A 13,627-nucleotide genomic window follows, 5' to 3' on the forward strand; every position below is an offset into this window, starting at 1 on the left:
GGCCGATGAATGAGGGTGCTGTTCGTTATTCCGAAGGTTCGCTATTCCGAAGGTTCGTTATTCCGAAGGGTCTTTAATCCGAAACACGCAAATTACCTATACCTAGAGGTTCGTTAATCCGAAAATGAAAAAGGGTTCGTTAATCCGAAAATTTGTGGCGTTATTCCAAAGGTTCGTTACTCCGAAGATTGGTTAATCCGAAAGTGAAATTCGGAACAATGAACCTTCGGAATAACGAATCTTAGGAATAAAGAGCCTTCGGAATAACGAACCTTCGGAATAACCGATGAATGAAGGAAAGAGGCAGATATATCGATTACTGGGCGCGGTGAGAAGGAAAGAGGAGATGACTAGAGTAAAAGAGGAGTTGAAAATATGAGACAATGGAGTGTAGACAGGATCAGAGAGAAAAGATTAAAGAAGAGTTAGAATAAATTAGAAATTGGCACAAGAAATGACAAGAAATGAGACTTTATGAAAGCGAGGAGAGGATAAAATAAGGTGACGTCTCTGGCTGAAATACGTTTAACCATCGAGGTCACGACTTTCATATAAAATATGAGGATAGTTAACCGATTGCTGACGAATGAACCGCAGACACAAGCTTGGTCGCAAAATTTTTGACGTTAGTCATTGTTAGTCAAGAGTATATCTATACAGAGTAGATATTAAAATTTGTGATATATTGCATTTTAAAAAGAAACCACTATTGCGTATAAATGTCGTTAATCTCATTTGACTACCAGCTCTCTTTAAGATTGAAAGGTTGTAAGCCTATCCGATCTGAGAGGTATAGGCCTACTAGCCGGGAGAAGCAATAAGCATCTTGTATTCAAATCGAATGGAGGTAATAAAACACGGGATGGAACTCACACCAATGGGCTGTACGACTCTAATAGGTTTATGGTCTCATATTGGCCGCTGTGCAGAACCGAATAGCAAGACCTATATGATCTGTTGATGTAATATACAGAAGCGAGCCGAACAAACAAAGGGAGATAATAAAAAAAAGGGAGATAACGGAAGCACGGAATACCTTGTCCAAAGAATGGAATATAGCTTCCCAGAAATTATGATAATCTTAACCTCTGGCGCAATAAAGGTCAGAGACCTTTTGAAACTGAAAACTATCAAACTAACATAGGAAGTAATGCCCCATGACATCATGTCGCCCTATGTCTGTCTGCGGTTCACCTTCATGGGCATCATGGTGAATAGTGGAAGTGTAGACAAGTGCAAGTGAAAATTCCCCGTTTCGGAGTGGACGTTTCATAAGTCAGCACTGTGAATTGCGGTGATGGTGCCTTGACCAGCGTCAACGTGCTGATTCACGGCGCTCTTGGTTAGCTCCATAGTGACAGTGGGAAATACCCGCTGGCCGTATCGGACCACATACTGCACGTGTGGAAAAAACAAAACAAAACAAAACAAAACAATTACAAAGCGAGTACTGCTGACGATAGTGCAATTGACTTTTTAGCGCCCTACCCCGTTACGCGAACATGCTAAGGGTTTAGAAATATCAATTATATATTGGAAATCAATAACATTCATGAGCATACATAATGATGTCAAGCAATATAAAGAGTTGTGGAACGGCAACAGTTTTTGAAAGTTGTGTTAAAGAGATAAGAAAACCACAGCCTGTGGCGATGTGTTGAAAATAATACACTACGTGATGTCTCTTGGTCGGGGATTTCCCTCTGTGGTAGCCTATTGCACATCTGCACAACACCCGCAGGAGTGTATAAAATGCAGCTGCGCTATTCACGCAATTCAGAGGCACCACAGTCGCTGTACTGAACTCTCTGTGTACTGTATTTACCAGGAAGTGACGGGAGATACTTAGCTTAGTGTTCAGGCCCGCTAACTCCTTGGACAAAGCCGTAGTTTCCCCATGACTGCTCTGCTAGCTGACTGTAGATCGTATCCCTTTAGCAGCTTGTGTATAAACCAGTTCAGCAAGTTATCGTGCAGTGTAAAGAGCTCTCCTGTACCTCATTCTACACGAGGGGCGAGAAAAGGTGCGTATCTATACCTGTTAGGCAAAGACTCATAGAGCTCTTTGCGTTGAACATTCTATAGTAGTGTGTAATATGTTTGTACAGAGTAGGGACTATAAATATATGCAATTTTGCATCAAATATGTATCTATGCCAATCTATCTTAGATGGTTGGTATAGAAATAATGTGCACACAGATAGATGTAGGTAGGCAGGCAGGTAGAATGACATAGATAGATATCTACCTACCTGTATACCTATAAATCTATCTATCTGTGTGCATATTATATGCCATAGGTATGATTCATCTTCAAATCAGAAGACCTTTCGTATAGTGTGTGAACATTCATTGTGCATTAAAGTGCGTGGCACGCGGCTATAGCGAGGTATGTGTATTAATCTTTCCCCTTCGCGTGTGATTATACTACTATATTTTCAAACTCCCTTAATTCATATTTACTTAGGCACCCTAGGCCAGAGTTTTACTGGCCCAAATGGTAAGGTTAGTAACCCTCTTTGTCCATTTATTTTTAACGTTGCATCAATTTATTTGTAATGGTGTATTAAGTTTGTATAGCCTATATATCGAGTTATATGTTTGTATATTTCCATGTATACACTGTATGTCTAATGTCAAACATACTTTGGAGCTCGGCTTGTAATTATTCTTCTATGTATGAATATGCGCATATTATAGATACATAAACACCCACTCATCCCCACATACGCACATATAGATTTTTAACAGACATTAATATCATATACATGGGTATCGTCCAGTTGATCGCAATCTTCTTTTCGTCATTATTTTTTCGGATGGTATAGATTGATATGGTAAAGAGTCTCTCATCCCAGTTATGCTTCAGATACCGTCACATCTTAAGAAGCTTCAGAAGAAGAGACCGTTCAAGAAATAATATTTTATGTAACTATAGCTTTCAATATTGTTACTTCCCTCTGATGTCATCTGTGACGGTATATGACGAGGCTGAATGTCTTTTACAATCACGATGCAATTGTTGGTGTCGCCGCAAGTCCCCATAATGTCCTATTTTATATAATACTCGGTGCTTGGGGTATATATTTCATACAGCACAGCTATTTCTTATAAATCAAACAGATTCCTCAAGTAATCCAATATAGAATATAATATGTTTATCTTATTTCTTACAGGATCACAGCTTTCATCTATCAGGCAATGCTTTCTGCAGTATACCTGTTAATTTCAGCAATTTGTCTTCTTGGTAAGATTAATTTTCATTATTGATTTTCGTGCCCTCATTTTGTCAGCAGAATATCTCATTTTGTTTATACAGATCCATACATCATTTCAATTCTCTGTCTTACTCAAATATCCCTCCGCGTGTTTATAGTTTTCGACAAGATAAACGCAAAATGATGTGTCGTCATATCATGATGTGTCTCATATCACTGTGTTGGACTATCGCAACATACATGCATTGGTATTTTTTTTTTTCTCGATATGACATAGGAGAATTGCTTTGTCGCACATGATCATGGGGTCAATCAATATACATTGCAAGCTTACTACAATGAAAGAAAGATATTATGAGGGGTCAATGTTCAGCTAGGTGTGAGTTTCTTCAATTTGTCTACCTTTACAAATGGAATTTGTTGAGATCGCACCTGGCAACTGCTGGTCTGTAAATTAACAAACATGTCGGGGGATAAAAAGGAACCAGTGGGACTCGAACATGTCATCTACTGCTTTCCGGGCAGCGACACTACCATCAGGCTGTCCCTGGTTGCCGGCAGTGACACGATGAACATGGAACAAAATAATACCCAATTTGTAGAGGGAGACAAATTGAAGAAACTCACACCTGTAGCTTACTACAACTTATTATCATATTGCACCGTTATTCCGGTCGGCTCCTGTGCACCTCTTTCTTCCCTTTTTGTCATACGACGATTGCGTATATCATGTCCTACATTAACCACAATGCTCCTGTGGGTGTATACTTTGGCAAGGACGTTTGTCTGTTCTTGTTGTTTTGTTGAGTGTCTTAACTCATTTGCTTTGATATAAAATTTTCAAATCCGCATAAACTTTAACACACGACACACCAGGATCTGACAAGCAGTATAAGTTACTTTGCATACTCGTTTTCCTCCTTTCTCATTTCTCCAGTGTCTATTCAACCAGAGCAAACAATGGCTCTCGACCCAAAGCTTATCGCCACCATTTCCGGTATTGTGAAGACACTAGTCAACGAGGAAGGACAGGTGGGGTGGATATTCAGCTTATTACATAGATATGTGACCGTGCATCACAAAACGAATAAAAAGTCGCACACACTCATTTCGTGTGAAGACTGAAAATAGGTCAAATTTGTCAACCTATAGCCCCTGTGCACACCCTTCACTTTTAACTATATAATAACTCCTGAAAGGATAATGCTACTGCTTTGGAAGTTGGCATTAATCATGAACAGAATGGGATATAAAGCATGCTTAATTTCAGCTTAATCTGATTATCCTTTCATTGTTGTTACTCCGGTGGTTTACATCCTGTTTTGTGTACCATTCATCGCACAGCTAGCACGGCTTGGTAATTATTATTCCGAGCCCCTTTTCTTAGTTCACACTTTCCCTGAGTGTGTGCTTTCTTTCCACTATTTAGATAGGTTAGAAGAGTCCATTTGATATGTGTTATTCATCATTTTAAAGCTTAAAGTCTGTTATTTCAGAATAAGCTATCAAATAAAAATCCATATCTGACGACTTTTTGTTTGTTACTAAGAGAAAGAGACCGGGGGGGGGGGGGGCAGACGGTCTGTTAACAGGGCTTTAATGCATGTATACATGTGCATTCTGAAAGTACAGGTTTGCAGGTAGTGATAATCAAATTTATTATGCGTTCTTAAGTTATATTTATTGTACAATGATTATACGTCACCTGCTCATGATTTCATTTTCGTTTTGCCATTATTGTTTCTTGAGTATTTTTGATTCACTGAGTCTTTTCTACCTGTCTCTGTGTTTATGTAGAACATGATGTGACCTGAAACTATCGCAAAAATAGTCACTAACAAATTAGAACGATATTTTACTTTGCACTTGCCTGTGTTCTCTTGATTTTGAAAACTACTTTACAGATGTGAATAGATCACGACCGTAGCCATTTCCAGTCTAGACCGTCTGAAAGAGTTGAATTTGTGTATATAGAGTATACCTTAATATTGTAGAGATGTAAATGTGTATACGATGATTTAGGCATTTGAGGTCGCATACTCAGTTTCTCTCACCTCTTTGCATGATGTAACAGTGGCGGGTCCAGAGGGGGCGCATCAGGCTCCCCCTCTTTAACTTTTGTTAAAACAAAAGAAATAAAAAGAAAAAATTGGGAAGGTGTCCCCCCCCCCCCTTGATTAGGATTTTTTTTAATTTTTTTTTTAAGTCGCCTCCTCTTTACGAAATTCCTGGATCCGGCCCTGCAATAATGTATGTATTTATATCGATCTGTAGTCTACATAATTATCTATTCGAAATATGCATTGTATAATTATTACATGTTTCACGTTTTGTTTCCTATTTGTCTGTTAACACAGTTCGAAATCAAAGGAAGGGTTGTGAAATACAAGGCTGAGGGCAGAGTGCACAGTTTCAAGGAGCCTTGGGTATACGACGGTACGGCCTGGGATATCATGAGTGGGATCAGCGAAAAGGCGAGACACTATAAGGGCAAGCAGGGTGCGATAGAGCACGCCGTGGTAAGGTTGATGGAGCGACTGAAGAGGGACAACATCATCAAAGATGAACTTTAAGGAACTTCAATACATGTAGTGATGTCTTTCTATACACGTTATATTAACCAACGAAGTTAAGAGGCAGCGAGAGATTTCCATCAAGCATGTGTTCTTATTCTTGGCTGAAATACACCACCATTTCTTATTCGTTTTTAAAGGCGTGATGGACAATAATACACGAACATGACTGTGAAGATCAGAAAACAGGGTAAAGTTCATTCTACTCTCGTTCTCTTTGAGGCTTTTTTATACATAGCGGCAAAGTGCCTCTCACAATACGAGATTCAGAGTATCACAAGATCGAAATTATCGCGAGATCGCAAGGATCGCACTTCTAGTTGCGTCCATACGTGAGTAGTGTCGGGTTTCGTATACTCTTTTTGTGTCATTGCAGCTTTTAAAATTTTCCCTTTCACGGAGGCAACTCGCATTAAAATACCTGATGATTCATGGTCAGCCCAGTAGGTCTCTGGGAAAAGAACATTGTGTTAACATGGACATGTATTCTATCAGGCAAGAAGATCTTGGTGAAAAAAGCAAAAACAAAAACAAAAACCTGACAGCAGGAAAGAGGAAGGCAAGCCAGGAAAGAAAGGTTTCTGTTATCCAGATCTTTCTGTGTTGGTATCATGCACAACACCGCTGTTATAAAAGGCTAGAGGTAAACAGAGCTCGTAAAAACAATTGCTGAGTACTGTAAGTATAATTATTCAGTTACGGTACAACTAGTTGACAACGATATGATGAGATGGATCTTCTTTGTTGTTATGTTTTGTATAATGTTTGTCTATGTATTTTATATATCTTTGTCTACATAGAAGTGATATCATAGAGGGGCCCTATAAAAATGTGAAGGTTTAGCTCTTTGCCGTCAACTACATGAATAAAGGAAAAAAAAAACCCTGACAACATGACCTTGGTAATTTGAGATGGCAGCAGTACCTACACTTTAGCTGTTAAACGATTTGGTCAAATTTCTTGATATTGGACAATAAAGCCCCTAGTTCAGTTTCATGTTAATTATCTGGTAATCAGTTCTTCTCTGTACAATGTGCAATATACAATAATGATAGTGAGGTCAAAGTGTCACACATTTTTAGTCAATAATGAATAAATGATAGCGAGAAGGGGGTTGAAAAGCGATATTTATGTTTATATAAGCATTCAGTACACATATCATTTCATAATTATTACGGAATGTGCAAAAAACCTAGTTATGATGGTCAATATTGCACAACTCAAAATATAACAAACGTATATGCTGAATTATGAATTAAAGGATACTTCACACTTATTTCAACGGAGTACGTCTTTCATTTTTTTTTTTATATTTCAGTTTGTGTCTCTTTGTATGTCTTTCTCTCTCTCTCTCCCTCTTTCCCGCTTTCTCCTCTCTTCTGCCCAAATTGTTTCCTCAGTTTCGCAGAAGCAAACCTTTCACTTTTGTCTATAGTTAAAGGGGTGGTATAGTTTTTGTTGAGATGTGGATCCAAGTTTCAGTTTTTTGCCAGATAATTAGATACTATCCACATGAAATATTAAAGAGCATATAATTCTAGCAGAACTTAAAAGTTTATTTGATAAAAATCGGTTTGAAATTGCTGAGATATCCGAAAACAAAGCTGGGAATAAAAGTTGGGATCCACCTTTTATTAAGATCATATTGTTTTACCTTGTTTTTGGATATCATGTATTTTCATCAAATAAATTTCAAATTCCTCATAGAATTTTGTGCTCTTTAATATTTCACATGAGTGGTTTCTAATTATCTGGCAAAAGTTAAAACCTGGATCCTCATCTCAACCTAAGCAATACAATCCCTTTACGTTTTCATAACAAGCTAAAGACTAAACTAAAGAAGTGAGAACTTTATAGAGCGAAACCACGCAGAGGCACACAGAAATTCAAAGACCTCTAGTGTTTGCATTCATTATCAAATCATTCCAACAACAATACTCACAACGTCGATAAAAAACAAAATGAAATTATTTTGCGACAACAAAGTAATGTTTTATTAACCTTTTTTTTTAATCCAATGAATTCACTGAATTGATTTTCTGAATACAAATTCTACTACTATGAAACAAAAGATCCATCAATGTCAAACGTATAAACAGTCCATTTCCGGTCAAGTAATGTAATATTAAAAATGATATCGTATTCATCTCCATAACTAGTGACAAGTAACCACGGTAACATTTCGTCATTCAGTATTTACCATGAAATACTTTTTTCACATTTAGATCAAATTTAGTTAAATTATGTTTTAGTTAAGTTTGCAAAACAGGCTAAAAGCTCAAAGAATGAAAACTCTGCGGAATGAAAACATAGAGAGGCACAGCGAAATTCAAAGATCTATTCATATCCATTTATTCGTTTGAATGTCTGTATTTATCATCAAATCATAATTCCCACACCATTATTCACGAAGTCGAGAGAAAAGAAAAAAAAAAGGACCTTGTAATTTTGCAACGACACAATTGTTTTATTCACCGTTTTTAACCAGTAGATTCTTGTACATGTGATAGATTTTTTGGACAAATTCTGATACTTTACAATAAAAGATTCATCACGGTTAAATGCAAAAATAGTAGATTTTCAGTAAAATGAACTGATTTTCAAAACATGATCTCGCATTTGCATTTAAATGGATATGATTGTTGACATATTACATTAGTTTGCCTTTTAATATTTGCCATGCAATATGGTGCTCACTTTTATTTTCTCAATATTATATTTTTCAAAAGCTATCATGTTGACTTTGAAATGACTACGGAAAACCGGATGGTTGTTGGGAAGTGGTGCAGCAGCATCGTTGAGACTTCATGCAGCGTTGCACCATAAGCGCAGCTAACAGTCATTGATGTTGGCAACACTGAAACTGGATATTCAAGTTGACGATGGATTCTCGCTCAAATATTGACTCATATCCGCCGCTATCATGCCAGATGAAAGATTTTAACCAGCACACTGCATGTGAGAGCTGAAAAGATTTTATCGGTGTTGTTTTAAATCACTGACTTTGTGGAGATGGGCATCACTTCATTGACATAGGGTCTGGTTCTTGTATACAGGTTGGTATGTATCGGTCAAAGATCTGGAATTGCTTCCTTCACAGCAGACATACCATGAGACAAGACCTGGCTCATGCTAACAGGGTCTGACTTAAAAAATGAAGCGACCCCAACGGTGGTTTCATGTTCCACTGAAGATCACACTTCTACAATGATTATGGTATAATGTAGATATGAAATTAAAAGTGACAACGGAGGTGGACTTGTGCCTAAGTGTTTAGCCTCTATGGACTATAGACTGACTTGAGAGTTATAAATTAGGAATTCAGGGTGAATTTGAGATGGCTGATGGATCTAGGCTTACAGGTGGACCTGTGGTCAATTCAAACAATTGTTTTTGATCAAAGTGGGATCAGTACAACTGAGTGTAAAATATGTCATCAGCGACTGATCTGAGAAAAGATAATTATGAACTATATAGGGCACAAAGGTGGAGGTGTGCCTACAGCAGAAGGAACTCTGTCATAAATGAAGGAACTCTGTCATAAAGGAACTCTGTCATAAAGGTTAGTCATAAATGAATGCAAGCCTTTGCTCAGAGCAGAGACGTTTATGTTCATATGTAGAATTCAGCTGAAAAAAAAAAGGAGACGTAGAACCCTGCTGACTTTAATATGACTGTGGAATCAAATTAAACCCACATGCTATTGGACAGATGGAATTCAGGCTTATCATGACTTATGAGTTGATAAAGATGTTAAGCTGAATGGTGAATACAGGCCTATATGGATCGAAATCGCCAGTAAAATGGAGATAGAGGATGGACTTTTGAGTTAGGATTTGGACACGACGTGTCAAACGAAAGTACGTTAGAGGTGACAAGAGAGTGATGCTAGACGGCCAAACGTGTCTCGGTCATGCAGATTAATATCATTTCAGTAATTCTATCAAATGCAGTTCAGGTAAATAATATACACGAAGGAAAGAGTAGCGTTATGAATAGATAAGACATTGGCATGATATGAACATACACCTAAATATGACATATTGACGGCAAATGAAGTGTTCACCCATTCGAATTTGGAAATACATAATTCATTATCCAAAGTTCTTGTCATAACTATTGTCACCATCAAACGTTATGTTTGTTCATGGGTCTCTTGTAAAGTACGGCTATGGACTTTCCTATATGTCGTTCAGTTTTACATTACACATGAAATAAAATAACACACTCATGTCCTCAATATGCGTTCGAGATCAATATCATGTTGTGTCTTCGTATGCAAAGAGTACACAATTATGATTACTTTCCCCTTGGACTTTGAGCAATGTCCTCCATAAAACAAGCAACCCCACTCCCCCCCCCCCCCACACACACACATAGACAAACGAGCATACACTGTACAACATGCACGCGATGACAAGTTCTCTTTGTCAGAGCGGGCACGATAATCATGCACTCTTCCACACTATACCAAGACACTATTTAGACACTTGGGCGCGGTACCGCCAAACGGTACTGATAGCGAACGTTTAGGAACGACTAGAGCACGTCACTCCAAAAACCAATGTGGTCATCCGATGAATTTATTTCAGTATTGCTACAACTGCCTCCTCTTACCTGTCCTCATATCCTTCTACTTTAACTGATTCCGTCTTTGGCTGATGTTGACTACTGGGAAATTATCCTTGCACTTGGATAGAATGGAAACAAGCAACTACCTAATTTTTCTACTGACATTGTCTACTTGCGTGTTCTATGAGTCTTTATCTACAGGTAAGTATACGCATACTTTTATGAATTTGCGTTACATCAATCCCCCGTCCCAAACTTGTTCGCCCAAAAAAAGTCACTAGGTAAAGAATAGTAATCATGAAAATGAACGCCATAGGTGGTATGGGAATTGTTTATGGAAAATGCTTACCTTCAGCACCACTGCTCAAACATCAGATGTCTCGGCCAACAAGACAGCGTTAAAGAACAGGTTTACTTTATTATACATGTGAATTAGAATGTAACAATATTTAATGAACACATCAGTGAAAATTTGAGGAAAATCAGACAACCCATTCGAAAGTCATGCAGTTTTTAAATTTCAGTGCAGTCATCGCTGGATGAGAAGACTACTACAGCTTGTTATGTCATATGTGTAAAACGATATAAAGAAAAATAGATGAAAAAATTTCCAAATATTTCCATTTTTGGCATAATATAGTTTTTCCCGCCCAATTTCATCAGATTTGCATTCGAATTAATTACAAGGCGTTCAAATTCAAGGGATTTTTGTCACTGCTCTGCTCTCACGGTTCATTTTCATTCTTTGAGTATTCAATTTCATTTCATGTCATTTTTTAAAGATTTTATTTCATTCAATTTAGAGAGAAATTCATTCATTTTAACGGCTCAAAGTTGGCATTTATTTTCGCGCCAGCTGGATAGACGGTGAAATTCGCAACGAATACCAGTTTCAATTTCATTTATAGGCACACAACTTCGACCTTTGAAGGTTCAAATTCAATTAGCATAACCAAGTCCAGTAATTCTATGCAATTCTTACGTTGATGAATGGCAAATTCATCAACGTTTAGTGTGATCATTTAATTTTCAACATCTCTTTTTCACGTTTTTTTTTTTCAGTTCGGTTAGTTTCATTTTTTTTTCCAAATCAAAATGGATATCACATATTATTTTACAGAATGGTTAAACTCCGATTTTGCTAACATAATGAGAGATCACATGAGAACATCAATATGTCAAGTGTGATTATAGTCGTATTACAGATTTTGTTTTCAGTCACGTGTGCGGTTTGAAACGTGTGTGAGATACATTGCATTGGGATATTCTTTCTTTTACATAATCATTCATAATTTCGATGTTCAGTCTCTCAGTCTCATTATTCAAACACATGGAGAATATACAAAGAACATAAGCAGCAACGAAAAACACTGCCCAGATGATGTAAATGTTTGCCTATTCGTTAATTTGAATTCCTTAATGTTCATCGCTACTGTGCTGGTGCGAATTTGAATGCGTTTCACGTGCATTTTTAATTTGAACGCGCTGTTTACACGTTTATGTGACAAAATCAGGAATTCGAATGCTGGTGAAATTAAATTGAATAAACTACTTAGCTTATTGAATGTTGATCTCGGTGATCATTCAAATTCGCTCGAAAATAAATGCTCGCTTCGTTTAAATCGAATGCAAATCTGATGAAATTCGGCGGGAAAACCTATAAAAGAGCACTTCACTTGCCTCTTTCAGAAAATATTTGAGGAATGATACTACCCTTAGGATACGTCAGTGATAAGTGGAGGGATATGTACTTTTTTCCAAACATGGAATTTTGTGAAATTCTTGCTCTATTTTCTTTACAACGTTCTACGCATGTGACACTATAAAGTGTAAATAGTCTTCTCGTCTATTACTGTATAGTGACGGCACAGAAAAGTAAAAAAAAAAATCATAACTGTTGAACGGATTGTCCAATTTCCCTCAAACTTTTATTCATTATACTAACAGTGACTAACATTGCTACATTCATCAATCCACACATGCATATGAAGGTGAAACTTTCCTTTAATCTTAGCGATGAAATTACTATTTTTTCTCATGGCCAGTAATATGATAACTAAGTTTATTATCGTTGATGGTACCGAGGCCTTAATCAAGGCTCCACACTAACTTTTATTGTTGGTGGCCCAAAGGCAAATATCCGACCTTTTTTGGTGGCCCGATCGAGTCACCACATTCTTCATTTCTGAAATTTTGGTGGCCCGACGTGCATTTTTGGTGGCCCTGGGCCACCGGGCCACCGTTAGTGTCGAGCCCTGCCTTAATTATAATCTTTGAATATCCAGAAGGAAGATGATTACCACATTCTGTCAAGTGTCGAAAGATATAAGCTCTCATCAAAGAGATCAAATTTCTCATGAATGTTGTTGTAATATAGGTTATCCCACCAAATTTCATCAGATTTACATTCGAATAAATGACAAGGCGTGTTCAAGGGATTTTTGTCACTGCTCTAATCTCACTGTTCATTTCAATTCTTTGAGTATTCAATTTTATTTCGTGTCATTCCTTTAGATTTTATTTCATTCAATTTAGAGAGAAATTCATTCAATTTAACGGCTCAAAGTTGGCATTGAATTTCGCGCCAGCTGGACAGACGTTAAAATTCGCACAAAATACCAGTTTCAATTTCATTTATGGGCACACAACTGTAATTCTATGCAATTCTTACGAATAATCTTACGTTGATGAATGTCAAATTCATCAACGTTCAGTGTTAATCATTTCAATGTCAACATCTCCTTTTCATTTTTTTTTTTAATTCGGCTAGTTTCACTTTATATCCCCATCAAAATGGATATCACATTATTTTACAGAATGGTTAAACTCCGACTCTGCCAACATAATGAGAGATCACATGAAAACATCGATATTTCAAGTGTGATTACAGTCGTATCACAGACTTTGTTTTCAGTTTGTTTGTTTGTTTGTTTTTTTGAAGTTTGAAATGTGTGTGAGATACACTGCATTGGAATATTCTTTCTTTCTCATAAGTATTGATGATTTCGATGTTCAGTCTCTTAGTCTCTTCAGCCGTCGATTTCCTAACGCGCCAGGCATCTTGGCATGTACGTCTGAGAGTGGTTGTACCTGTGTTATTCAAACAGATGGAGAATTAACAAAGAACATGAGCAGAAACGAAAAACACTGCCCAGATGATGTAAATCTTTGCCTATTCGTTAATTTGAATTTCTTAATGTTCATCGCAGCTGTGCTGGTGCGAATTGGAATGCGTTTCACGTGCATTTTTAATTTGAACGCGCT

At 37.3% G+C, this 13,627-nt stretch overlaps 1 protein-coding gene across 1 annotated transcript; it reads left to right on the top strand.

Moving 5' to 3' along the window:
* The first annotated feature begins 1,804 nt into the window (after positions 1-1,804).
* Positions 1,805-6,986, top strand: LOC140240106 (uncharacterized). The gene is made up of 4 exons (XM_072319914.1): positions 1,805-2,024; positions 3,177-3,247; positions 4,156-4,250; positions 5,576-6,986. Exons 2-4 carry the CDS (start codon positions 3,202-3,204, stop codon positions 5,789-5,791), a joined length of 357 nt encoding a protein of 118 aa, XP_072176015.1. The 5' UTR covers positions 1,805-2,024; positions 3,177-3,201; the 3' UTR covers positions 5,792-6,986.
* The last annotated feature ends 6,641 nt before the right edge of the window (positions 6,987-13,627 follow it).

The sequence above is a fragment of the Diadema setosum genome, chromosome 16 (assembly GCF_964275005.1).
Source record: "Diadema setosum chromosome 16, eeDiaSeto1, whole genome shotgun sequence".
Classification (NCBI taxonomy): domain Eukaryota; kingdom Metazoa; phylum Echinodermata; class Echinoidea; order Diadematoida; family Diadematidae; genus Diadema; species Diadema setosum.